Source organism: Scyliorhinus canicula, chromosome 1 (genome assembly GCF_902713615.1).
Source record: "Scyliorhinus canicula chromosome 1, sScyCan1.1, whole genome shotgun sequence".
Taxonomy (NCBI): domain Eukaryota; kingdom Metazoa; phylum Chordata; class Chondrichthyes; order Carcharhiniformes; family Scyliorhinidae; genus Scyliorhinus; species Scyliorhinus canicula.
The window spans coordinates 221540418-221564584 of NC_052146.1; the positions used below are offsets into that span (position 1 = coordinate 221540418).

Here is a 24167-nt window from a genome sequence, read left to right on the forward strand (position 1 = left end):
TCCCCACGATACCCACCCTCCCCTAACTACCTTCTCAAACCCCGACTAAGCCCCCACACCACCTTACCAACATACTTGGCGCACATTCCATCTCTCCTAGCTTGTCAATGTGACTTTGAACCCTCTAAAGACACCAGAGTACCGCAGCTAATTCCATAAAAAGGGGACCTGGCATTGCTTCTCCCTATGATCCGACATTTCGAAGCTAGTGGTGCGATTCTCCGGAAAAATTTCCAAGTGCTGCAGCGAGCGGGAATTTCCGAGTTTCCCGGCGCTTGGCCGGCAACATTGTTCAACGTTAATTGGTCCACTTAACGAGGCCTCACGGGCTTCTCCACCCTACATGCCGGCTGATTGGCTGGGATTGCGCTCGCCAGCTCCCTGCTAACATGGTCGGGCCGCACTTAAAACTGGACTTGCTCAGCCAGCTCGCAACAATGGCGCTGAGGAAACCAGCCCCAACATTCGGGGATGTTAACCTGGGGAGGCTGCTGGACGCAGTGGAGGTCAGGAGAGATGTCCTGTTCCCTCAGGGATTCAGGAGAGTGACCACAGGGCCCTAATGGCACCGATCGGAGGAAGTAGACACTGGGTGCCAAGCCGAACCTGACACATGGAGTGGCGACAGTGGCCAGCAGCTCTTCTCGAGTTCCACACCTCTGGTGAGGCTGCGTTTTGCAGCCTGCACACGGGACAGGCCGGCACGGCTGTGCATGTGCCGCCCACAAGTGAGCCGGGGCCCTCCGGCCGCAGAGCGCCCCCGACAGGGGCATCGAGGACCACAGGATGAGGTAACCAGCCGGCTGCCTCCACCTCAGATGTGCATCCTGGGGAAACACCAAGACGTAGTAGTAGAGCTAGGAGGGCCAAGCACGTTGAGGATCACTGAGGACACTGGGATAGGGGGAGGGGATGGGGGGGGGGGGGTAGGTAGGGAGTGGGGAAGGGGGTTGGGCCATCGGGAGTGCAGTATTAGAACATAGAACATACAGTGCAGAAGGAGGCCATTCGGCCCATCGAGTCTGCACCGACCCATTTAAGCCCTCGCTTCCACCCTATCCCTGTAACCCAATAACCCCTCCTAAACCTTTTGGTCACTAAGGGCAATTTAGCATGGCCAATCCACCTAACCTGAACGTCTGGGGACTGTGGGAGGAAACCGGAGCACCCGGAGGAAACCCACGCAGACACGGGGAGAACGTGCAGACTCCGCACAGACAGTGACCCAGCGGGGAATCGAACCTGGGACCCTGGCGCTGTGAAGCCACAGTGCTATCCACTTGTGCTACCGTGCTGCGTATTGTACGGCACATTAAACAGCTTTTTGCACAAGCAGTATGATGCCTCCTCCACTATCTTCTGCAATGGGGGCTGACCGCCAGATTCTTTGCCCATCTCTCCAGGAAAGCCCCCTCCCTCCCCGTGGCACCCATCCACCCTCTGGCCATGGTCCGATCCCCGGAGCTGTGTCCTATCCCCTGGGTGTTCAGATGTTGGCTGCTACATGTGTGGTTTTGCCTCCTGCAGTTTTCAAGCACAGTGTCGAGGCATCAAGGTGTGATTGGAATGCTAGGCCCCACCCATGGGAATCCACTTGGGTTGTGTGAAGTGCTCACCTAACCACGATTGCCAATTCGCTATTAGCAACAGCCTTCAGCCGCGCAACCATAGGCCTCGCAGTCGGTAGTGATTATGTACAGTCGGCAGTGATTATGTGTGGTCGGTGAGGCCGACAGGCAGAGGCTAGTGCAGCCCCCGGAACTGGTACACACGATCCAGGGGTTGGCATGGTGGTGCAGCGGCGATTACTCCTCCAGATGCCCCCCACCCTCCCATTGTGGCACACCCCCACGGAGGGTCCCCCCACCCCAGCTCAGGGTCTCCCAGCCCCCGCTGAGCACAGGGGAAGGAAGCCTAGCGCCCCCGGGCTCTTTGCCTGTGAGCAAAGATTGATTCTCACCTCCTCACAGAAGCCTTTCCGCGAGGTTCGGGTTTTGCAAAAGGAGTACTAATTGGCACCAGTGTGAGCACTTGCTGGGGAGGCCGCTGAAGGCTCTCGTTAATTGGATGGAAATGGGGGCTTAAGTTGCGATAATCGGTTTTGCGTCACGCTATGGAGAGATCCCGAACTCCACGACGGGAGCGGGCCTGTTGCTTCGCAAACTGTTTGCCACCTGGTGCGGTTACCGTTATTCACCGGCCTCATTATGTTTGAGCACAAATGTAACAAGGATGAAGATCGCGCCCAAGGACTCTGTAATGATATGTAGACAGACACGTAACTAAAGGGTTAATCAACACACCTAGCTATAACACTACCACCAGAGGGCTTTACAAAACCCACTATATAACTGAGCTCCAAAAGTTCTAGTACCCTTTCCATGCAGGAGTTATCAGATAGCAGCAATGTAGCAGAGTAAGATCACAGCCTAGACACCACGGATGCGATTCTCCACTCCCCACGCCTATGGGAGAATCGCGGGAGGGCCGGGCGACTCACGATACGTCCCCCTGGCGCCCCCCGTGATTCTCCCCCCCCCCCCCCCCCCCCCCCGCTCGGAAGTATCGCCGCTCGCCGTTTTTCACGGCGACCGCCGATTCTCCGGCCCGGATGGGCCGAGTGGCCTGCCATTCGCGACCAGTTCACGATGGCGGCAACCACACCTAGTCGCTGCCATCGTGAACATCGGCGCCAAAGGCCCGTTTGAAGCTTGTGGGAGGCGGAGAGGGGAGTGAGCACCACAGCCGTTCTCGGGAGGGGACTGGCCCGCAATCAGTGCCCACCGATCGTCGGGCCTTCGTCTCAAAGCGACGCACTCTTTCCCCTCCGCCGCCCTGCAAGATCAAGCCGCCACGTCTTGCGGGTCAGCGGAGAGGAAGAAGGCAACCGCGCATGTGCGGGTTTGAGCCGTCAGCCGTCGTGACGTCAGTTGCACATGCGCGGGTGACGTCACTTAGGCGCGCCAGCCGCGTCATTCTCGGCGCGTCGTCTTGTCGCAAGCGTCAAGGCCCGGCGGCCGAGATTTACAGAGGGCTGCTCCTAGCCCCCCAGGTGGGGGTGAATAAGGTGAGAGGAGCAGCCTCCGAGGCCGTCGTGAAACTCGGCCGAGTTCACGACGGCCTTCCCGATTTTTCGCGGGATCGGAGAATTACGCTCCACGTGTAGCATTGATACTGTTTGTACAGTTATTTATCCTTACTTTATTGCTAGAGTTAGGTCAGTGGAGTGTCAAACTCATTTATTAGTTTTATTGTTACTTAATAAATTCTTTCAGTTTACTCCAAAGACTCGAGTGTTCTTTAACATCATCTACAGTTAGTAACAACATATATTACTTAAACCCAGTAACATAACAGACTCCAGGAGCAGGAACTCTCCACATTTCTCAGGAGCCCCATTTCGGAAGTCTAGGCGATAAATGTGGAGCTCCAGTGCAGGGTAAGTATATCGGAGTGGAGTGACAATCTGACTACCACTGCTTGGAAGAATTGGCCCAAGATGTTTTTTTAACAGAGCAAGAGGCTACAATCTGGAGTGCATTGTCTGAAAGGTTAGAGAGTGCAGATTTAATAGTAACGTCCCCAGAGGAATTGATAAGTAGTTGAAACTAAGATGTTTGCAGGGAAAAGGAAAAGAGGAAAGTGGCATGAATTGAATAACACTTTCAAAAAGCTGGCAAATCAAAATGGGCCCAATAGCCTCCTGTGTGCATCAGCCCTGACTTTCCATCCACTATGCCAAGGTGTACCTGGCCTCTGGTTAACACAACATGTAGAAGACATTTGATATTGGGAGAATTAGAGTAATTGACTCTCTGATTATCCACTCATTTGGGCATGCGCCACTGCTTTCTGTTTGTTCCCCCGAAAAAAGTAATACACAAAAATAATTCATTTGAAACACACAATCAATTAGACTAATATTGAGTGATTTTGTTTACTTCTTTCACTTGTGAAAAGGTTTGTGACAAATTGAGATGATTCTGGTTTCCAAGCGATATCAGTATAATACATCATTTGTTGCTCAGAAATATCCATTAAACCATGTGATAAGAAAAGGTTATTCAAATAATACGAAAATCCTTCAGTTCGCCGTAGATCAAACAGGAATCATAGATATCTGTTTAAGACCACTGAGTCGCCCGTTTAAACTATTGCGATAAACCTAGAGTCTGATCCTTGCACTCAAAGTTTGCTGTAATACTTTTGAAGAATAGCATTCATCGTTCCAGGTCTTGCACAAGCCCTTTTGAGAGATTCCTTCATCTTTGAAACCAGCAGCGAGCTCAAATGCTCGTTTCAGTATCATTCACGCCTTGTCTCAACTTGGGCAGTTTTGTATTAAGGTTGCTTTGATGTTTGGATGGGTCAAATAATTTAGAGGCATCTGCCATCCAGTTACAGTGTTGAGGTGCACTTTCTTGAAGAGATTTGTTGCTAAATTCTGTGTTGGTACTGCACAGTTTAAAGGGACGGTCATCGTCTTGTATCTGACACGCAGCAACATGTGCCGGATTCCTTTGGAACGCTTTCACAACAAAGTCAATTTGAGAGTGGGGTGCTGCAGTTTTCTTCCTGCGAGGAGGTGCTATTGGAGCAGAGGTTCCACTTTCTGTGTCTGGGTTATGATGAAGTTCACGCGATGTGCTGTCGCTGGCACACTGCTCCTCTGGGTCCAGTCTACACTTCAGCAGCGACTGCGAGAGCAGTTGCCTGAATGTTTCAGAAGCTCTGCTACAAGTTGCTGCGGTGTCCGGTGGGCAAGAACCTGGTGCAGCTGTTTGATAAGACTTGGGTTCCTTGTTATTCCCAGCCTCTGAACTGAGGTACTGTGAGGTAAGAACATGCTTGTTACAAATTGAGTCCAATATATTACATTAATAAAAAATACAATTGGCCAAAGTACTACAACGGTCACATATTTTGTATTTTCCAGCTGAAACTCCAGCTTTGTCTACTGCACGGTTCACTAAAATCTGTGATACTGTTCTGAAAACACTACTTTAGCCCTAATTGTACTCTATGTAGTTTGAAATGGCAGCACATTGGTTAGCACAGTTGCTTCACAGCTCCAGGGTGCCAGGTTCGATTCCCGACTTAGGTCACTGTCTGTGTGGAGTCAGCACGTTCTCCCCGTGTCTGCATGGGTTTCCTCCGGGTGCTCTGGTTTCCTCCCACAGTCCAAAGATGTGCAGGTTAGGTGGATTGGACATTCTAAATTGCCCTCAGTGTCCAAAAAGGTAAGGTGGGTTTACGGGGATAAAGGGGCTTGTGGGGTGGAGGTGTGGGGCTTGGGTAGGGTGTTCTTTCCAGGGGCTCGTGCAGACTCGATGGGCTGAATGGCCTCCTTCTGCACTGTAAATTCTATGAAACGGGCGAGCAATGTCATATGACAATGGAAAAATAATTAATTCATTTGGTTTGATCGCTTATACTTCGGTTAACAATCAGTTGGTTACCGCTCTTTTTCCCCCGATTGTTTTTTTAAAACACGGCTACATTCTTTGGTTTTGGGGGGGGGGGGGGGGGGGGGGGGGGGGGTTTAATACGGTAAAAAGGTTCTTTTCGGGGTTCAGGTAATTCCAACGTGATTCCAATGTGATCATGGAAACTCCGGCCTAAATCAACCCTTTGTGCTGGACTAGGTGAACTGACACCTAAACCAGGTAAGACAATGGAGAGCCCCACAGGGGAGGACTGAGGGAATTTAAACAGAGTGGAGGCAGAATTAACAATGCAGAGGGGAAGCACGGTGCCGCACGGTTAGCACTGCTGCCTCACGGCGCCAAGGACGCAGGTTCGATCCAGGTCACTGTCCGTGTGGAGTTTGCACATTCTCCCCGTGTTTGCGTGGGTTTCGCCCCCACAACACAAAGATGTGCAGGGTAGGTGGATTGGCCACACTAATTTGCCCCTTAATTGGAAAAAATGAATTGGGTACTCTAAATTTATTTATAAAAAAGAATTGACAATGGAGAGCCCCACAGGGAAGGAGTGAGGGAATTTAAACAGAGTGGAGGCAGAATTGACAATGCCGAGCAATGCAAACGTCAAGAGCATTTGAGAAAATGGCATCATGGTAAACACAAAGGACAAGCCAATAAAAGTCCTTGAAGAAAAGGATAAATAGATTAAGAAATATTTTTAAATAATTGAATTTTTGCAGTCATATATTAAATCACATGAGATTAGTTAAATGAATAATTATTATATAATTAGAGGGGATAAAATGAACCAAGGGAACATGGCATTAAAGGAATCTGTCATTATATTAAATTAGAATCTGATCTATATTAACATTAAATAAATCAATAAAACAAGCACAATCCTGCAGATGCCATAATCGAAAACAAAAACAGAAAAGGCTGGAAAGACCTAGCAAGTCTGGCAGCATCTGTGGGAGAGAAACAGAGTTAACGTTTCGAGTCTGATGACTGTTCTTCAGAACTGAAGAGGGTTTGAAATGTATTGGATTTTGACACCAATATAGTTATAGATGTCATGGAGAAAGAATTGTGGGAGAGGGTAGAAGTAGAACTGAACTGCTCCACATACTCCTCAAAAAGATGCAAGCCACCTTTTATTTGCAGGAAGTGAGGCAGTTAAAGGAGGGGTCTTGGATGGGGATTGTTTGGGCCTCTACCCGAGGAAGAAGCGGAGAGCTCTCAAACCCTCCTGCTGGGAGGATGGAGTGTAGAGTTGTTGGACGTCCATAGGGCAGCACAGTAGCATAGTGGTTAGCACTGTGGCTTCACAGCGCCAGGGTTCCAGGTTCGATTCCCTGCTGGGTCACTCTCCGTGGGGAGTCTGCACGTTCTCCCAGTATCTGCGTGGGTTTCCTCTGGTATCTCCGATTTCTTCTCACAGTCCAAAGACGTGCAGGTTAGGTGGATTGACCATGCTAAATTGTCATTAAGTGTCCAAAAAAGGTTAGGATGGGTTATTGGGTTACGGGGATAAGGTGGAAGTGAGGGATTAAGTGGGTCGGTGCAGACTCGGTGGGCCGAATGGCCTCCTTCTGCACTGTATGTTCTATGTTCTATAGTGAAGAGGAGGTGGTTAGGGCTGTGAAATTGGAAATTGTTGATGCGCCGTAGGGCATCAGAGTAATCACAAATGTTGGTGGGGAGAGACTGGGCAAGGGGCAAGAGAATGGAGTCAGGAAGAAATGAGTTCAGTCGGGGAGGGACAGGCTGATATGATGGGTCTACCCGGACAGTTCTGTTTGTGGATTTCATGTCAAGTTGGAAAGAAATGAGTTCAGTGGGGCAGGAATGGAAAACTTGCAAATTTTAGCTCTGGACGTTTGATTCAAATTGCCTAGATTAATGCAAAATCATCCTTCTGCATGGGCAGGCCATACACATTTTCAAGAAACTGAGAAAGTCTGAAACTAATCCACAGCCACATGCAAAAATACTCCTTACAATTCATTGCCAAATGAACAAAAGAAAGCTTAAAGTCAAGACACATTTTTCACTCACAGTAAAGGAGCACACCACACTTGATCATAATAGAACTGACCTGGGAGGGTGCTTAATGCTGACACCAGTGGCGCGATTCTCCTCAAAGATTTCGAAGTTAATTTATGGAGGGGTTTTCAGGGAGTTTCCCGCCGGCTCTGCTGGCGAGTTCCCCACCGCTATTCAATGACACTTGTCATTTTTTTGAGCCCTGGGGAGTTTCTCACTGGTTTAGCCCACATTTTAAATTTATTTTTGAGCACTGAGGAACTGAACTCAGAGATCGGGCTGCCATTTGAAAAATGAAATGAAAATCGCTTATTGTCACAAGTAGGCTTCAAATGAAGTTACTGTGAAAAGCCCCTAGTCGCCACATTCCGGCACCTGTTCGGGGAGGCTGGTACGGGAATTGAACCGTGCTGCTGGCCTGCCTTGGTCTGCTTTAAAAGCCAGCGATTTAGCCCTGTGCTGAAAGGGTGCCCCAATCGCTAAGTGAGCTTGTGGGTCCCCCGCATCCCCACCCCCACACATGGGTAATGTCACTCCCCACACACATGGACACGACCCCAAACCCCGCCAAGTGAGGACACCCTGCTATGGGGTCCCCCTCTTCAGGCACCCCAAGCCCCCTAACAGCACCAACTCCCTTCCAGGACCCCACCAGTCACCCCCCCCAACCTCCCGGAGGCCGCTACTTACCAGAACTGCATTCCCCCCATCCCCTTCAAACCCCCCCCCACCCTCATTTCACGGACATCATTGCCTTGGCCCCGACCATTGGCAGTGCCACCCTGGCACTCGGACAGTGCTCCTGCCAACTTGGCAGTGTCACCCGGCACCTTGGCAGCGACATGGTGGCAGTGCCAAGGTGCCAGTTGGGTAGTCAAGGTTCCCACATTCCAGGGGGAGGGCCAAGGGACCACCCTACACTGACCCGACCACCCAGGGGTCTCCGATGGCCCTGGAGGCCCCCACCCAACCCTGGGTGCCGTTCCTCCTGGTCCACGTTTGTGTGGACCAGCACTGATCGGCGCCCGGCTGCAGCCTTCCTGGATGGCCAGAGAATCAAGGGAGGCCGCTGGATCCCGGGCAGGTAGGTTTACGACCTATTTCCGTGAGCGTCATTTGGTCCGTCCATTTCGGGCAGAGTTCTGACTGATGTCTCGCTGGATTTCGGTGAATCCCAAGAAGCACGGAGCCTGTCGGGAGATCCACTGGAGAGCTCTCCCGGGATTCTCCAGCCGCGTTGTGCTCTCGCTTGAGCGCAACACAACAAGAAAATCGCGCCCTAGGGGTCAAAAACGAGTAGAGTGCTTGATAGACATCCTTCATTTCAAAAATATCACCATCAAAGATAATTGAAATGACTTACCAAGTCACTTTTTATCCCTGTTCCTTTTGGAGGGAATGGTCTTGCAGAAGAATGGCTTTGAACAATTGATTGTGCCAGCAACAGAGGCATTGAAGGAGCAGAATAAATTCCATCGTGCTCGGGAGGAAGAGTTGTATTAGACTGGGACTTGCGAATTGACTGTATTAGAGATGGCTTTGCCTTGGCTGCTGAATCCAAACTTCCTGACACAGAGAGGGAATGTAAAAAAATACTACTTTGGTGTCCAGTGCTGTTAACAACACAGTTGTACAGGTTTATTCAGTGGGGAAGACAAGTACTTTGCTTACGTATCTATCCTGTTTACATCAACGGTGAGGCAGACCAACATCGACAACCCTGTTTGTTTCGAAGTGAATGCCATTATTTTTATCACATCTTGTGTATAGTCTAGGGGCGCTGACCGAAATAAAATACTCAAAACTAGTCTCTTGCACACATCAGCACTTGCTGCTGTAGTGAGGTTAGATGTGGACAGCGGTTCTAGTGATAATGCTGGAAGACCTGTGGGAGGTAATGGCACGTGTGTATGACACGCTATTTGTGCCACCTTTCTCAAGTCTAGTCCTACATTTGCAGGCATACCAAGGGCTGGCTTCTCGTCCACTCTCAGCGGAGATCCCAATGCGGCAGAGAATCCAGTGTCGGGGAGAAGGCGCCGATCCATTTCTGATGCCCCCCCTGGCGTCAGGATCAAGGTTTGTACCAGTGGGAGGATGCAAACGGGTCCTAATGCCCATTCGCAACCATTTAGTGTGCCGGGCACCAAGTTCTCTGGGCCCACGTGGTTCTCCGGTCCTCTGGGGAAGAATTACAATCGATATGGACAGACGTGGCCCTGACGAGGTGGACCTCGTGGTGGGAAAAGAGGGTAATTCCTTAAGGAAGTTGCTCCCAACATCTATCCTGGGAAATCATTATTTAGAGGGGGGTCCTTATATTTAGGGGAATTCAGGGGGGATGGGGGGTCAGTCACCTCCGTAGTTGGGATAAGGGGGGGGGGGGGAACCCAGATAATCTAGGCGTGGGGGGCAGAATTACGATGCAGGTGGGAGGTGGCCCACAGCAGGACCTCGCTATTGGGCAGACTGTTATCAGGATATTTGCATGGTGAGGGATTGGGAGCACAAATTAGTTGCAATTCAGCTCCGTTGGGAGAACAGAATCTCCCAAGTGGAGAATCGCGCCCCAACTCTCATTAATTGATCACAAAAGATGCAATTTGTCGCTTACATACTTCTCACACTCATGAGGGGATTCCAAACTCTCAGGATTCTACTGATGAAAGGTCAGAGGTTCATAAGATATAGTTGATAGGATATAGGTGCAGAATTAGGCCATTCAGCCCATCAAGTCTGCTGCACAGATGGCTGGAGTAAGTTGGAGGCCTGGCAAAGACAGAGGGGGAGAGGGAGATCACAGCCTGACAGCTGATTCCAGTGATGTAAGACCTCAGTAAAGGCGACAGCTGTCGACATTTGAGTCAGATGAATGGATGGTCCAGACCAGTGTCTTGGACTGAAGTTTTGAACTATTAACAAATTGTTCAGCTGTCCACGCCAGGAATGCACTGAACTCTTGCCACGGTCTGTGTTTGCTGTGTCTAGCCGGACAATGCACGGGTCCCAAGTTGGCCTTGTGTTCAATGAGCTATGGAGAGCGAAGGTGGTGCGCTGCCGCCAGCAGCAGGATTCTCCATCCCGGCAGCCGGCTAATGGGGCTTCCCACTTTAGGCACTGCCGGCGAAATGGAGGATCCCGCCAACGGAGAATCAAGCCCAATATCTTTTAAATGGTGCAAAAATATTTAAAGTTCGTGTTCAGCGGGATTCGGGTGTCTTTGCACAAGAAACACAGACAATTAGCAATTACGTAGGCAAATGGTACGATGGTCTTTGTTGCAATGACGTGGAGTGCCAGAGCAAGGAAGTCTTGCTGCAGTTGTACACACTGCTCAGATGAGATCACACCTGGAATACTGTGCGCAGTTTGGATTTTCTGACCTAAGGAAGGGTATAATTGCCTTAGAGGGTTGCAACAAAGGTTCACTAAATTGATCGGTGGGACAACACAGTTATCAAATGGTGAGAGATTGAGATTAGAAGAATGAGAAGTGATTTCATTCAAACATAGAAGATTCTGAAAGGGTTTAGCAGATCAGATGGTGGGAGGATGCTTCCCTGGTTTGAGAATCTAAAATGAGGGGCACAGTCTCAAGTCAATCCATTTAGGACTGAGTTGAGGAGAAATCTTTGCACTCAGAGACTTTTGGACTCTGTCAAAGGATATGGAGATTAAGCGGGAAAGTGGAATTGGCGTTGAAGATGAACCATGGTCTTGCTGAATAGTGCAGCAGGCTCAAGGGGCTGTGTAACCAACTTTGGCTCCCATGTCTTACATTTTAATTATGATGTGGCGATGTCGGCGTTGGACTGGGGTGAGCACAGTAAGAATTCTTACAACACCAGGTTAAAGTCCAACAGGTTTGTTTCGAATCACTAGATTTCGGAGCACAGCTCCTTCCTCAGGTGAATCCTCATGCGCACTGAAAGCATCGAAACAAACCTGTTGGACTTTAACCTGGTGTTGTAAGACTTCTTACTATTCTAATTACAAAGTCATAATAAAATGTGAAAGGACTTCAAAACGGCACGTTGGAACAGTGGGTTAAACTGCTGCCTCACAGCACCAGGGACCCGTTCAATTCCAACGTCGGGTGACTGTCTGTGAGTCTGCACATTCTCCCCGTGTCTGCATAGGTTTCCTCCGGATGCTCCAGTTTCCTCCCACAGTCCAAAGATGTGCAGGTTAGGTGCATTGGCCATGATAATATGACCCAAAAGGTTAGATGAGGTTCCGGGGATAGGGGCAGGGGATTGGGCCTAGGTAGGGGGCTCTTTTGGAGAAAGGGCCAGTGCAGACACGATGGGCCAAATAGCCTCCTTCTGCACTGTAGGGATTCTATGATACTATGAAAATATGTACATAAGGACATTCAAATCCTTTCATTTAAGTTGATTTCCATGTCATTGTCTAGGACTTTGAGCTCATATTGCATCATGAACATTACTGTACAGAGATAAAATACACTTTCAGTTGGCCCTGACTGCACCATATAGCTGACTGCACAGTCACTGATCAATCTATTCACTCACATCTGCAGGCTACTCCATGTACTCAACTCACACAACACAAATGCATTTGCTGAGTGTGGTGGTTTCATATGGACCAATAGCTAAGATAAATGTCCACCATAATTACTTTACTGGAAGGATAAACCCTGTGAATGGATATAAGTTTCCGCAAAAATCAATTTTGGAAAACTGCTTCAATACATTTTGAACTGAATATTCATACTGAAACCGGTTTTGTGTCTATTGTTTAATTGTGAAATAAACAAAATAAAGATATAATAATTTACAAAAATATTGTGACGGTTTTCTTATGATATCCATTGTCAACTATTTTCACATAAATTGTATTTAACTAGAGACACTCTGGCATACATTGACTCCAGACGCTTTTTTTTTAGAAGGGTGTTTATTAAAAAGTCTCCTGTCATGCAACTCTCAGGTGGTTTATCTTGATAAAATATTGCAGTAATAACGGGCGGGATTCCCCCCCCCCCCCCCCCCCCGCTGGGGGTCGGCGTGAATCCCGTCCCCGCTGTCCTCCAAATTCTCCGGCCCCCAAAAAATCGCCCCGGCGTGAATTGCGCTGCCCACCTCGGAGAATGACGGGGACCGGTGCGACTCAATGGGCCCCGGGGCCACCCGAATTCTCCGGCCTGCAATGGGCCGAAGTCCCGCCCGTTTTTTGCCAGTCCCACCGGCGTAAATTAGAGTAGGTCCTTACCGGTGGGACCTGGCAGCGCGGGCAGACTCTGGGGTTCTTGCGGGGGCGTGGGGGGATCTGGCCCCGGGAGGTGTCCCCTCAGTGGCCTGGCCCGCGATTGGGGCCCACCGATCCACGGGCGGGCCTGTGCCGTGGGAACCTCTATTCTTCCACACCGGCGGCTGTAGCGGTCCGCCATTGCCGGTGTGGAAATGAAGCCCTCTGCGCATGCGCGGGGATGACACCAGCACACGCTGCCGCTCCCGCGCATGTGCCAACTCGCAGAGGCCAGCGGAGGCCCTTCGGCGCCGGTTGGCGTGGCGCCAAGCCCCTTTCCCACCGGCCGGCAGGGCGCAAACCACTCCGGGGCGGACCTAGTCCCTGAAGGTGCGGAGGATTTCGCACCTCTGGGGCGGCCCGACGCCGGAGTCGTTCACGCCACTCCTCGGCACCGGGACCCCCCGCCCTGCCAGGTAGGGGAGAATTCCGCCCAACATCTTTAGATATTTCTATGTGCACTTGCTTTTCCTAAACATGTTGCACTAACAATCTGTTCTCTTATCTTATATTCATGCACTGCTGGGCAGCCAAAAGTATATTGGCAACACACTTTACATAACAAGTTTACCTGTTTTCAGCTCCATTAAGTGCCTTATTGTCTCTTCTGCTTCTCTGGCAGATGTCGTTTTAATTTGTTTCACATTATATGGTTTGCCAATTCCAGTTCTAGATGAGGACTGAGAAACAAGATTATATTGAGTTCAACTGAAATATCAAAAAATGAAAACACATCAAGCAAAACCCACGATAGCTAGTGTGTGTGTGGGATGGAAATACTACTCAATAGCAGCTTTTTTAAAAGAATGACCACTTGATATTAATATTGCACTTTACATTTTGTGGGTCAACATGACAAATCTCAGTTCTACTCTGGATAATTTCCTCAGCATCACTGATCTCTCCCAACAGAGGAATCAGGAGTTTACCTTTCCTGCCTAATAACTGCTCACAGATAGTGTGGTCAATGGTGACAGCAACAAAATCCCATACTAAATGAACTGGAGAGTAAAATCACACATGCCTCGAGGTGCACTTCTCCAAACTTTGAGGTGGCCTACTACATTTGGTAATGAGGAAAATAATTTATTTTAAAATGTAAACCTCAGCACAAATCTGCAGTAAATCTTCACTTCTACTTAATGCTGCATCATTGCTTGCAACAAAAATATATATCCTATACTTAAATATCCTCTGTTCAACCCTCTAATACCTGTAGTGCTCTATCTGAAGAAAAACTGCCCTGGTCACTATGGTGACTGACCCTTTAAGGACAGCACAGGCCACGTGTACCTTACTCTGCAGTTACCCTTAAAGGGACAATCCCCGCAGTCACTAAACCTCCCTCATCAGACCTCCTGGATCTGACTTAGTTAAAATGTTTTGATCTATATTCCTGGCTGGATAAGTCAACAATTCATCTTCTGAGTTTCCACCTAGTCAGGAGTTGATCAGTAGAGCAGTCAGTCAAATAAAGAATGAGGAAAAACGATTGTAAATTAAATGGTACAAGTGCAGGAGAGGTTGTATTTAGACAATTCTTTGAAGATAGCAGGCCAAGTTGAAAAGGCTGTTGGAAAAGCTGACGGAATCCTTCACTTTATTACCAGTGAAATAAGTGCTTATATTTAACAGGAGGTGATTTCAGACTGGGGATGGGGAAGGCAAAAGCTACGGTAGTCAAGAAACACAGATATCTGGACTTCCCTGACAATCAAAGTGCTAACTCCATAGCATGTAGCTTTTTTTTTAATACCAATTCATTGACTGCTGTCTGTCAGGTATGAAACACTACAGGAAAAACAGCAGCCCAGGATTGGGGGCATTAAATAATTGTTGGGGGTAGAGATTATGGGGGGATTGGGTGGATTATCTACAGGACGTTCAGGGATTATTGAGAGGATGGGTGGGGTTTGGAGGCCAAGGTGGTCGAGGAAAGATGTTGGTAATCGGGGAAGTATCGGAGTGTGGTCACAGTTTGGAGAAAGATCAGAGCTTGGTGGTCATGGGGGTGTAGGTAATGGTGGTGTTACAGGGAAGGAGATTGCAGGTTGCCTTTTTAGATCAGGAGGAAAGACTCCTGCTCCTCCTAGCCCGCAAGCACTGCTGTTAATGCATTTAGCATATGACTCCAGTCCTTCTCATCTCCTTTCATTTGCTGGGTGTCTCAAGACCTGGGAAACTGGCCAACATATGTTTAAAATTGAAACTGTACAAATAGATGCACTCAGCCTCCTTAAAACATTTCAATAAACCACCTGCTTGCTCTAAGCGAATTGGTCACCTGCAGACGTTTTCAGGTTCAAAGCTATTTTAGGTTTTTAACATTTTAACCTCACACCCATTTGTGGCTTTTAAACTTACTCCCATAGAGTAGAAAAGCAAGGAGGTTACAGTCAACCATTAGCCTATGTTCAGGTCTCAGCTAGATTATTCTGTCTAAATCTATACACTACGTTTTAGGAGGGACGTCTAGGCCTTAGCAAAGTTTCAGAGGTGATTTACTTGCATGAAGTCAAGGATCTGGAAATATTATGTGGAGAAAACACAGAAGTTGGGTTTGTTTCTCTTTGAGCAATGAAGATCAAGGGGAGATTTATTAGGAATATATGAACAAGGGCAGCATGGGTGGCGCAGTGGTTAGCATTGCTGCCTTACGCTGCCGAGGTCCCAGGTTCGATCCCGGCTCTGGGTCACTGTCCATGTGGAGTTTGCACATTCTCCCCGTGTCTGCGTGGGTTTCGCCCCCACAATCCTAAAATGTGCAGGGTAGGTGGATTGGCCACACTAAATTGGCCCTGAATTGGAAAAAATGAATTGGGTACTCTAAATTTATTCTTTTTAAAAGGAATATATGAGCAACACCGTTCAGCCCTCAAGTCTTTTCCACCATTCAATGGGATCATGGATGTTGTGTAGTTTAATTCAAACATGCCTTGATATTTTCTTGGCTAGTATCCATCAATCTCAGAATTAAAATTATTAATTGAGCTTGCATCTACTACATTTTGTACGCAAGAATGCAATACATATGTGGAGATAGGAATATAAATGTTTGATTTAAATAGGATTAAGTACTTTAAAAAAAATTATTTTTATTGCCATTTCTCATATTTATAAACAGTTGTATATATATATATTACATTTTTCTTACCCGTGCTAATTTACTTTATTGTACAGAGAGGTTTATTTAGTCCTTCATTTAACTGACCCTATGGACATTTCGCTGCCCTCTGGATCAGTCTATAGGTTCTCCCCCACACCCTTCCTCGTTGTCCTCCCCCCCCCTTCCTCGTTGTCCTCCCCCCCCCCCCCCCCCCCCCCCGCCCCGCCCAACATTGGCTTCAGCTGTGTTTTTCTTTTATTTTCCAGGAAAGAGGAGAGTAGCAGCCCCCCCCCCCCCTCTTCTTCTCTTGTGGTCTCCCTACTTTCCTTCAGGTGTTTCCCCCCCCCCACTCCCTGGGTTGCGCAGTCCTTTGGTTACTCGTCGTTGCTGGCCTCGAACAGGCTTTAGAACAGGCCGACAAACTGCCCCCAAGTATCCAGGAAGACTTCCTCTGACTCTTGGATGGCGTACTTAATCTTCTCCAGGTGGAGAAATTCTGAGAGGTCAGCGAGCCAGTCTGCAGCTTTGGATAGTGGGATTAAGTACTTGAGGGGATTTAAATTATTGAATGGGCTTTCTTTTTTCTAAATTCATTAACAGGATGTGGGCTTCACTGGTCAGACCAGCATTTATTATCCATCCCTAGTTGCCCTTCAAAAGGTGGTGGTGAGTTGCCTTTTTGAACCACTGCAGTCCTCGAGGTGTAGGTACACCCACTGTGCTATTAGGGAGGAAGTTCCAGGATGTTGCTCCAGCAACAGTGAAGGAACGGCGATATATTTCCAAGTCAGGGTGTTCGTGACATGGAGGGAACTTCCAGGTGGTGTGGTTCCAAGTATCTCCTTCTCTCGTCTTACTAGATGGTAGTGGTCATTGATTTTGAAGGTGCTGTCTGAGGAACCTTGGTGAGTTATTGCAGTGCACCTTACAGATGGTACACATGGCTGGCACTGTTCATCGGCGGTGATGAGTGTGAATGTTTGTAGAAGAGGGAGCAATCAAGCGGGCTGCTTTGCTTGGATGGTGTTGAGCTTCTTGAAGTGTTGTTGGAGCTGCTCTCATCCAGGCAAGTGGAGAGTATTCCATTACACTCCTAACTTGTGCCTTGTAGATGGTGGACAGGCTTTGAGGGGTTAGGAGGTGAGTTACATGCCATAGGATTCCTAGCCTTTGACCTGCCCTGGTAGCCACAGTATTAATATGGCTAGTCCAGTTCAGTTTCTGATCAATGGTAACCCCCAGGATGTTGATTGTGGGGGATTCAGCAATGGCAATGCCTTTGAGTGTCAGGGGGTGGTGACTAGATCCTCTCTTGTAGGAAATAGTCATTGCCTGGCACTTGTGTGGCTCGAATGTAACTTGCCACTTGTCAGCCCAAGCCTGGATATTGTCCAGGTCTTGCTGCATTTGGACATGGACTGCTTCATTATCTGAGGAGTTGCAAATGGTGCTGAACATTGTGCAGTCATCCGCAAACATCCTCACTTCTGACCTCATGATGGTACTGAGGTCATTGATGAAGCAGCTGAAGATGGTTTCTTGATATCACGTCGGGTGAATTGTATTGGCTGAAGACTGACATCTGTGATGCTGGGGACTTCTGGGGGAGACCAAGATGGATCATCCACTCTTCACTTCTGGCTGTAGATTGTTGCCAATGCCTCAGCCCTGTCTTTTGCACATATGTGCTGGGCTCCTCCATCATTGAGAATGGGGATACTTGTGGAACCTCCTCCTTCAGTGATTGTTTAATTGTCCACCAACATTCATGGCTGGATGTGGCAGGGCTGCCGAGCTTAGATCTGATGTGTTCATTGTGGAATCATTTAGCTCTGTCTATTACTTGCTGCTTATGCTGTATGGCACACAAGTAGTCCTGTATTGTAGCTTCACCAGGTTGAAACCTCATTTTTTGGTATGCCTGATTTTGCACCTGGCGTGCTGTCCTGCACTCTTCATGAATGAAATGCAGCCACTAAAAAATGAGTATCGTTTCAGGTGGGAAAACTGGTTGAGTGCATCCAGGAGATTTTTTTGTGACAGTGCATTGATAGTCCTATGGGGATGGGGAAGTGCTAGACCTAAACCTAGGAAATGAGGCCGGGCAAGTGGTCAAAGTGTCAATGGGCGAACATTTAGGGGTTAGTGACCATAATTCTTTAAGTTTCAAAGTCACTGTGCAAAGGTATAAGGATGGCCCAGAAATCAAGAGCAGGATTCTCCGAGCCCCCGTGCCGCAATCGCAATCAGCGCGGGGGCGGAGAATCGCCGCAAATCGCACACTCGGTCGACGCGGCGCCGGTCGGGGCCATTGGCAGAGGCCCCTGTGGCGATTCTCTGCAGACAACTGGCCGAGTTCCTGCCAGCGTGGTTCACTCATGGTTCCACCCGGAACCCCACTGGTTTGACCCAGTCCGCGGCCACCCTGCTGGGGAGGAAGGGGTATCAGTCACAGGATGGGCCTCCAGGACGGCCAGGCTCGCGACCAGGGGCCACCGATCGGCGGGCGCCGCGATCTCGGGGATGTCTATATAGTGGGTGTGGGTCCGCCATGTCGTGCGGGGCCACCGCCACACGCATGTGCGGACCCCCAGCCGGATGTGCAGGGCCCCGTCTCGCCAGTTGGAGCTGCGAGGACTACTCTGGGGCCCTGCTAGCCCCCTTCAGGTAAGTGAATCGCTCTGGACTTTCTTCAGGAAAGGTCAGAGTAATTTGCGCCTGTTTTCCCGCAGGCATGGGGAGATAGCTCCATTATCGGAGAATCTCAGCCAAAGTGTCTGAATTGGATGAAGTGCGATTTCAATATTATTAGACAGGTAAATCTACATTTGGAAACTGGGAGTCTTTTAAAAGTGAAATAGTGAGAGTTTAGGTCCAACGTGTTCCTCTAAGAGTGAAGGGCAAGTCTAGGGAACCCCCATGTCAAGGGATATCGAGGGTTTGATCAAGAAAAAAAAAGGAAGCATATGGTCGGTATAGAGCACTAATAACGGACGAAGCTCTTCAGGAGCATACAATGAGGGGGGTGCTTAAAAATGAAATTAGGAGGGCAAAGAGAGGTCATGAAATAATGGAAAGTTGTTTCAAGTGGTGTTTCACAGGCCTCGGTGTTGGGATCCTTACTGCTTGTGTTATATATTAATGATTTGGACGTGAACGTGGGAGACACGATTGGGAAATTTGCAGACAACACAAAGATTGACACAAAGGGCAGCGAATAGTGTTGAGGATAGCTGTAGGCTGATTTAATGAAACCCCAATTTCTCAACCAGCGCCCCCCCCCCAGTATACGGATCAAGCCCCCCCCCACACCACACCCCACCTCATAAGGGCAGGACATCCCCGGCGCAGTAAAAATGCCATCTAGGCACCCTGGCATTGCCAGGGTGGCACTGCCATGATGGCATCAAGAGTGCCAGAGTACAACCCTGTCCGGACCCCGACTGTCTGGGAGGTTCCTTCCCCCCCCCACTGGTTTGTGGAGACCAGTGTTAAACGATGCCATGGCAGGGTCTACAAGTCTTACAACACCAGGTGAAAGTCCAACATGTTTGTTTCAAACACTAGCTTTCGGAGCACAGCTCCTTCCTCAGGTGAATCTGAGGAAGGAGCAGTGCTCCGAAAGCTAGTGTTTGAAACAAACCTGTTGGACTTTAACCTGGTGTTGTAAGACTTCTTACTGTGCTCACCCCAGTCCAACGCCGGCATCTCCACATCAGGGTCTACAAGGTGAGACCATTCAATCCCGGGCCTTGGGAAACTCCGCGTAGACATATTCAAGTGAGACTAACTACCCATTTGGACAGGATCCAGGTTGCGATGCTGCGCGAGATCTTGTGAGGCGTAACAAGCATTGCAAATCTCACAATAGCCTCGTTTGTTTCCCCGAGTCGGGCTCGACGAGGCTAGTAAATTGCAGCCAGAATTTCCAAAACTATATAGATGGATTGGTGCAGTAAAGTGGCTGATGGATTTTAACACAAAGAAGTGTGAGGTTATGCATTTAGGGAGGACAAACTGTTGTGGGGAGTGCACAATAAATGGGAATATACTAAGAGGGGTAGATGAAATGAGAGATCTTGTCATACAAGTGCATAGGTCCCTAAAGGTAGCAGTACATGGTTGTAAAGAGGGCATATGGAATGCTCTTCTTTATTGGCAGAGATATAACGTTGGAATTGTATAAAGCACAGGTGAGGCCACAACTGGAGTATTGTTCGCAATTCTGGTCACCACATTAGAAGAAGGATGTTATTGCTCTGGAGAGAGTGCAGAAGAGGTTTACAAGAATGTTGCCAGGGCTAGAAAAGTGTAGCTACGAGGAGAGATTGGATAGGTTGGGGTTATTGTCCTTGTAACAAAGAAGGCTGAGGGGTGATTGAAGTGTACATTAATTATGAGGGGAAGTAATAGAGTGGACAGGATAAAATTGTTTCCCTTGGTGGAGAATTCTAGAGCCAGGGGACATAGATTCAAGATAAGTGGCAGAAGGTGTAGAGGGGACATGAGGAAGAACATTTTTACGCAGAGGGTAGTGGGAGTCTGGAATTCGCTGCCCGAGTTGGTGGTGGAGGCAGAGACCCTAAATTTTGAAAGTACCTGGATCTGCACCTTAAGTGCTGTAAGCTCCAGGGCTTTGGGTCGGGTACAGGAAAGTGGGAGTAGAAAGGGCACCTGGGTATCTTCGGGCTGGCATGGACAAGATGGGCCGAATGCCCCCCTTCTGTGACTGACTAGGGGACACTGATATTAGCTCTTTGAAAACAAAGAGGGGACATGAGGAGAAGTTGTTTTACACTGCTACCTGGCATGCACTAGCTGACTAGATGATAGAGGTTGTTTTAATCGTGACAATCAAAAGGAAATTTGATAAACACTTTCAAAGGGAACGTTTTCAGGCCATGAGGAATGGACAGGGAAATCAGTCTAATTGCACAGCTCTTTTCAAGAGCTTACACATGCATGATAGGCCAATGGCCGCCTTTAGTGCTGCATCACTTTAAATTTCAACTACAGATAGCGTATCTTAAATTCTATTCCCCGAAAATGGGCCATTGCGAAAATCGGACATTTCTATAAAATTCCATGCATCAATTTTAATTGAATAAAACAAAAAAAAACTTACCTAGACAATTCGGGTAGGCGTTGCATTGGTACAATGTGGCTCCACGCTAGATACCAGCTACACCGCTACACATGCCACACTATCCCATGCTCCCAACAACCCTTGACCCTGCCCATCCCAGATTGACCCAAATTATCCTCAGCCCAAACTGCTTGACCCCCAAATCCAATAATGTCCAAAATCCAGCGTGGCCTCAGCCCCGAGGGTGCCGGATTTGAGGTACCGTACCTGTGTAAAGTTTACAGGTTGCCCAGTTGTCACTTGAAGAATCTGGGATGCATTTGAAATCAAGGCCTGGAAAGGACCTTCTTCAGATGAAAGCAAAAGATCGGAAGAAGACTTCTTCATGGTTTGTACAGCTAGAATAAAAGCTTGAGATTTATAGTCAGTTCAAAATAAATGCAATTAAATAAATGTCTGACATCCATTGATTGCTAGGTGTACTAGGATATTGATCTATAAACTGGATAGATAACTGTATAGTTGTTCTTACTTGGAGGAGGTGGTCTCTGTGGAGGCGGTGGGCGATCAGGTACTGACAGAGATCTACTTGCTGTACGTGGTCGAAATTCACTTTGCGGAGTCATCTCCTGATCAATTGTGGAACATTTTGCATTGTCTAAAACAGGAGTTTTGTATTCAGATGCCATAGAAAAATTAGTTAAGAACAAAAATCCCCAGCCTTTAATAAAATAAATACATTTTGCCATTGATCATGTTCAAAACGTGATTATATACCTGTTATTTCTTCCTTTTGAGGATGTGGTAGTCTGTTTAATAACGGAAACTCACGGACCTCTTTAATATTAGATTCAGGAGACTCTTCAGGGGTACTTTTGTTATTCTCTGCTTGTCCTGTCACCAAGTGCTGTGGAACTATTTCTTCTAAATCTTCATCTATGTCTCCTACACAGAACAAATGTGCATTTGGTTAACTTCAATAACATACTGCATTTGATAGATCATGGCTTCTCGTGGGGTTCTGAGAGAAATATTTATGGGGTCCACTGCTGCTACTCTGCAGGGTTTCCAACACCATCAACCTAGCCCCTGGATCAATTCGACTCTTAATGACAGCAGATCATAGTCATCATACCACCATCTAATCCACATGACTTCTCACCTCTTTCATAAGCCATTTACAAAATTCATTATTAAAGCGAAACTGCAGAGAACATTTTAAACACATTTTCCACCTAGATCCAGAAATAAATTGTTACTTTATGACTGCCTGATGTTTGATTTGTTACCATTCTCTCCAAAGGTTGCTCCCCACTCTGGCTCCTGGATAGCACAGGCCAATTGCTCTGTTTCAGTCGTCAGCTGAAGTGGGATTACAAATTTATTTTGAGAGAGGTCTCTGTGTATTGAATCTGTGAAGCAACCAACCCAGGCGTATGGGGAACATTCAGATAAGAGCCCAGCCAGAGGCAGCAGAAATCCCTGGGGAGGGGAAACTAGGCGGTGAGAAAAGCCAACAGAATTGGTCCCTCACGGGAGGCAAACCTGGCAGAAATTGTCAAAAAAGCGAGAACTCGCTCAAAGCTATGGGTGGGGGAAAATAGGCCTGGTCACCTCTGCATATAGAAAATGTTTGCAACTGGAGTTGCTATAAATGACCAGAAGTATGTAAGGAGGTGGCAGGGACAAGCCATAGGATTAGAGATTATTTAAAGATAGCAAAATGGGAAACTGAAACAAGGGAAGGAAAATTGAGGGTCGTTGTTCCAAACCTGCTTTTGTGCGGAGATCGTTTTGTAATTTTGGTGATGTCTTTGAGCTGTCTGACTATTTGAATAGCACTGCTACAAGGTATCAGTTTCTTCAGTTAATCACCTTCCAGTTTGTGCACCAAGTACCCTCATAATGTTTGATTGGGTGGCAGAAACCACCTCAATTACAGCAGCTTTCAAAAGGAAATTGGATTGACGCTTGAAGGAGAAAAATTGCAGAGATGTGGGGAACCAGTCGGATGATGGGGCTAATTGGATTGCGCTTCAAAAGAGCTAGCACAGCCTCGATGGGCCAAATGGCTTCTTTCTATGCAGTTATCGAAGAGCTGTTTTCTTTAGAGAGAAGAAGGTTAAGAGATGACTTAATTGAGGCATATAAGATGATCAGAGGATTAGATAGGGTGGACAGTGAGAGGCTTTTTTCCTCGGATGGTGATGTCTAGCACGAGGGGACATAGCTTTAATTGAGGGGAGTTAGATATAGGACAGATGTCAGAGGTAGGTTCTTTACTCAGAGAGTAGTAAGGGCGTGGAATGCCCTGCCTGCAACAGAAGTGGACTCGCCGACATTAAGGGCATTTAAATGGTCATTGGATAAAAATATGGATGATAAGGGAATAGTGTAGATGGGCTTTAGAGTGGTTTCATTGGTCGGCGCAACATCGAGGGCCGAAGGGCCTGTACTGCGCTGTAATGTTCTATGTTCTATGTTCTATACCTCAGCACCAATAATATGTTTCACATTAAGTAAATAAACAAAAATATGGACAATTATATGATATTCTTCCTTGTAAGATATTTTATATTGTGCTGCAAAGGATCCATGGAGGGAAGGACTTGCTGGACTTCGCTGCGTGTAAATTGACTGCTATGTTTGCCTACATAACATCGGTGACTACAGTTCAAAATAGTTCTTTGGTTGTAAAATGCATTAAGAATGTGACAGAGCATTATACAAAAATGACAGAAAATGCTGGACAATCTCAGCAGGTCTGACAGCATCTGTGGAGAGAGGACGGAGCTAACATTTCGAGTCTGGATAACTCTTTGTCATAGCTGGAGAGAACTGGAAATAGGAAGAGATTTATACTGTTGGGGGCGGGGGCAGTATGGAGCAGTGGGGCTGGATAGAGGGCCAGCGATAGGTGGCGATTGATAAAGATGCCCTGGACAAAAAGACATAGAGAATGTAAATAGTGGTGATAATGACTAAGAAGGGTGCTGATAGTAGCGCAAAGTCCAGCAGACAAAATTGTCTCAATACTTGAGCACTGTGGTTGTACATACACCACAAGGATTGCAATAGTTCAAGGTGGAAGTTCACCATCACCTTCTCAAGGGCAATTAGGGATGGGTAAAAACTCCTGGCCTTGTCAGTGACACCTTCACGAACAAATAAAAAAACATTTTGTTTCTAGTTGCATTTCCCACAAGAGTTGGCCGGCTGAGACAGGATCATC

General features: G+C 47.7%; 1 protein-coding gene across 2 annotated transcripts in view; it reads right to left on the bottom strand.

The window, feature by feature from the left end:
* Positions 1-3912: 3912 nt before the first annotated feature.
* Positions 3913-24167, bottom strand: part of LOC119971925 (synaptojanin-2-like) — a 206679-nt gene continuing 186424 nt past the window's right edge. The window contains exons 22-27 of one of the 2 annotated variants that reach the window (XM_038808263.1): positions 21713-21880; positions 21468-21593; positions 21203-21333; positions 13315-13423; positions 8836-9038; positions 3913-4829 (exon numbers count right to left, since the gene is read on the bottom strand). In XM_038808263.1, coding sequence (XP_038664191.1) covers positions 4287-4829; positions 8836-9038; positions 13315-13423; positions 21203-21333; positions 21468-21593; positions 21713-21880 — 1280 coding nt within the window. In that variant the 3' untranslated portion in view covers positions 3913-4286. Of the gene's footprint in view, positions 4830-8835; positions 9042-13314; positions 13424-21202; positions 21334-21467; positions 21594-21712; positions 21881-24167 lie in introns of both variants that reach the window. The other variant, XR_005461948.1, reaches the window with a different exon arrangement.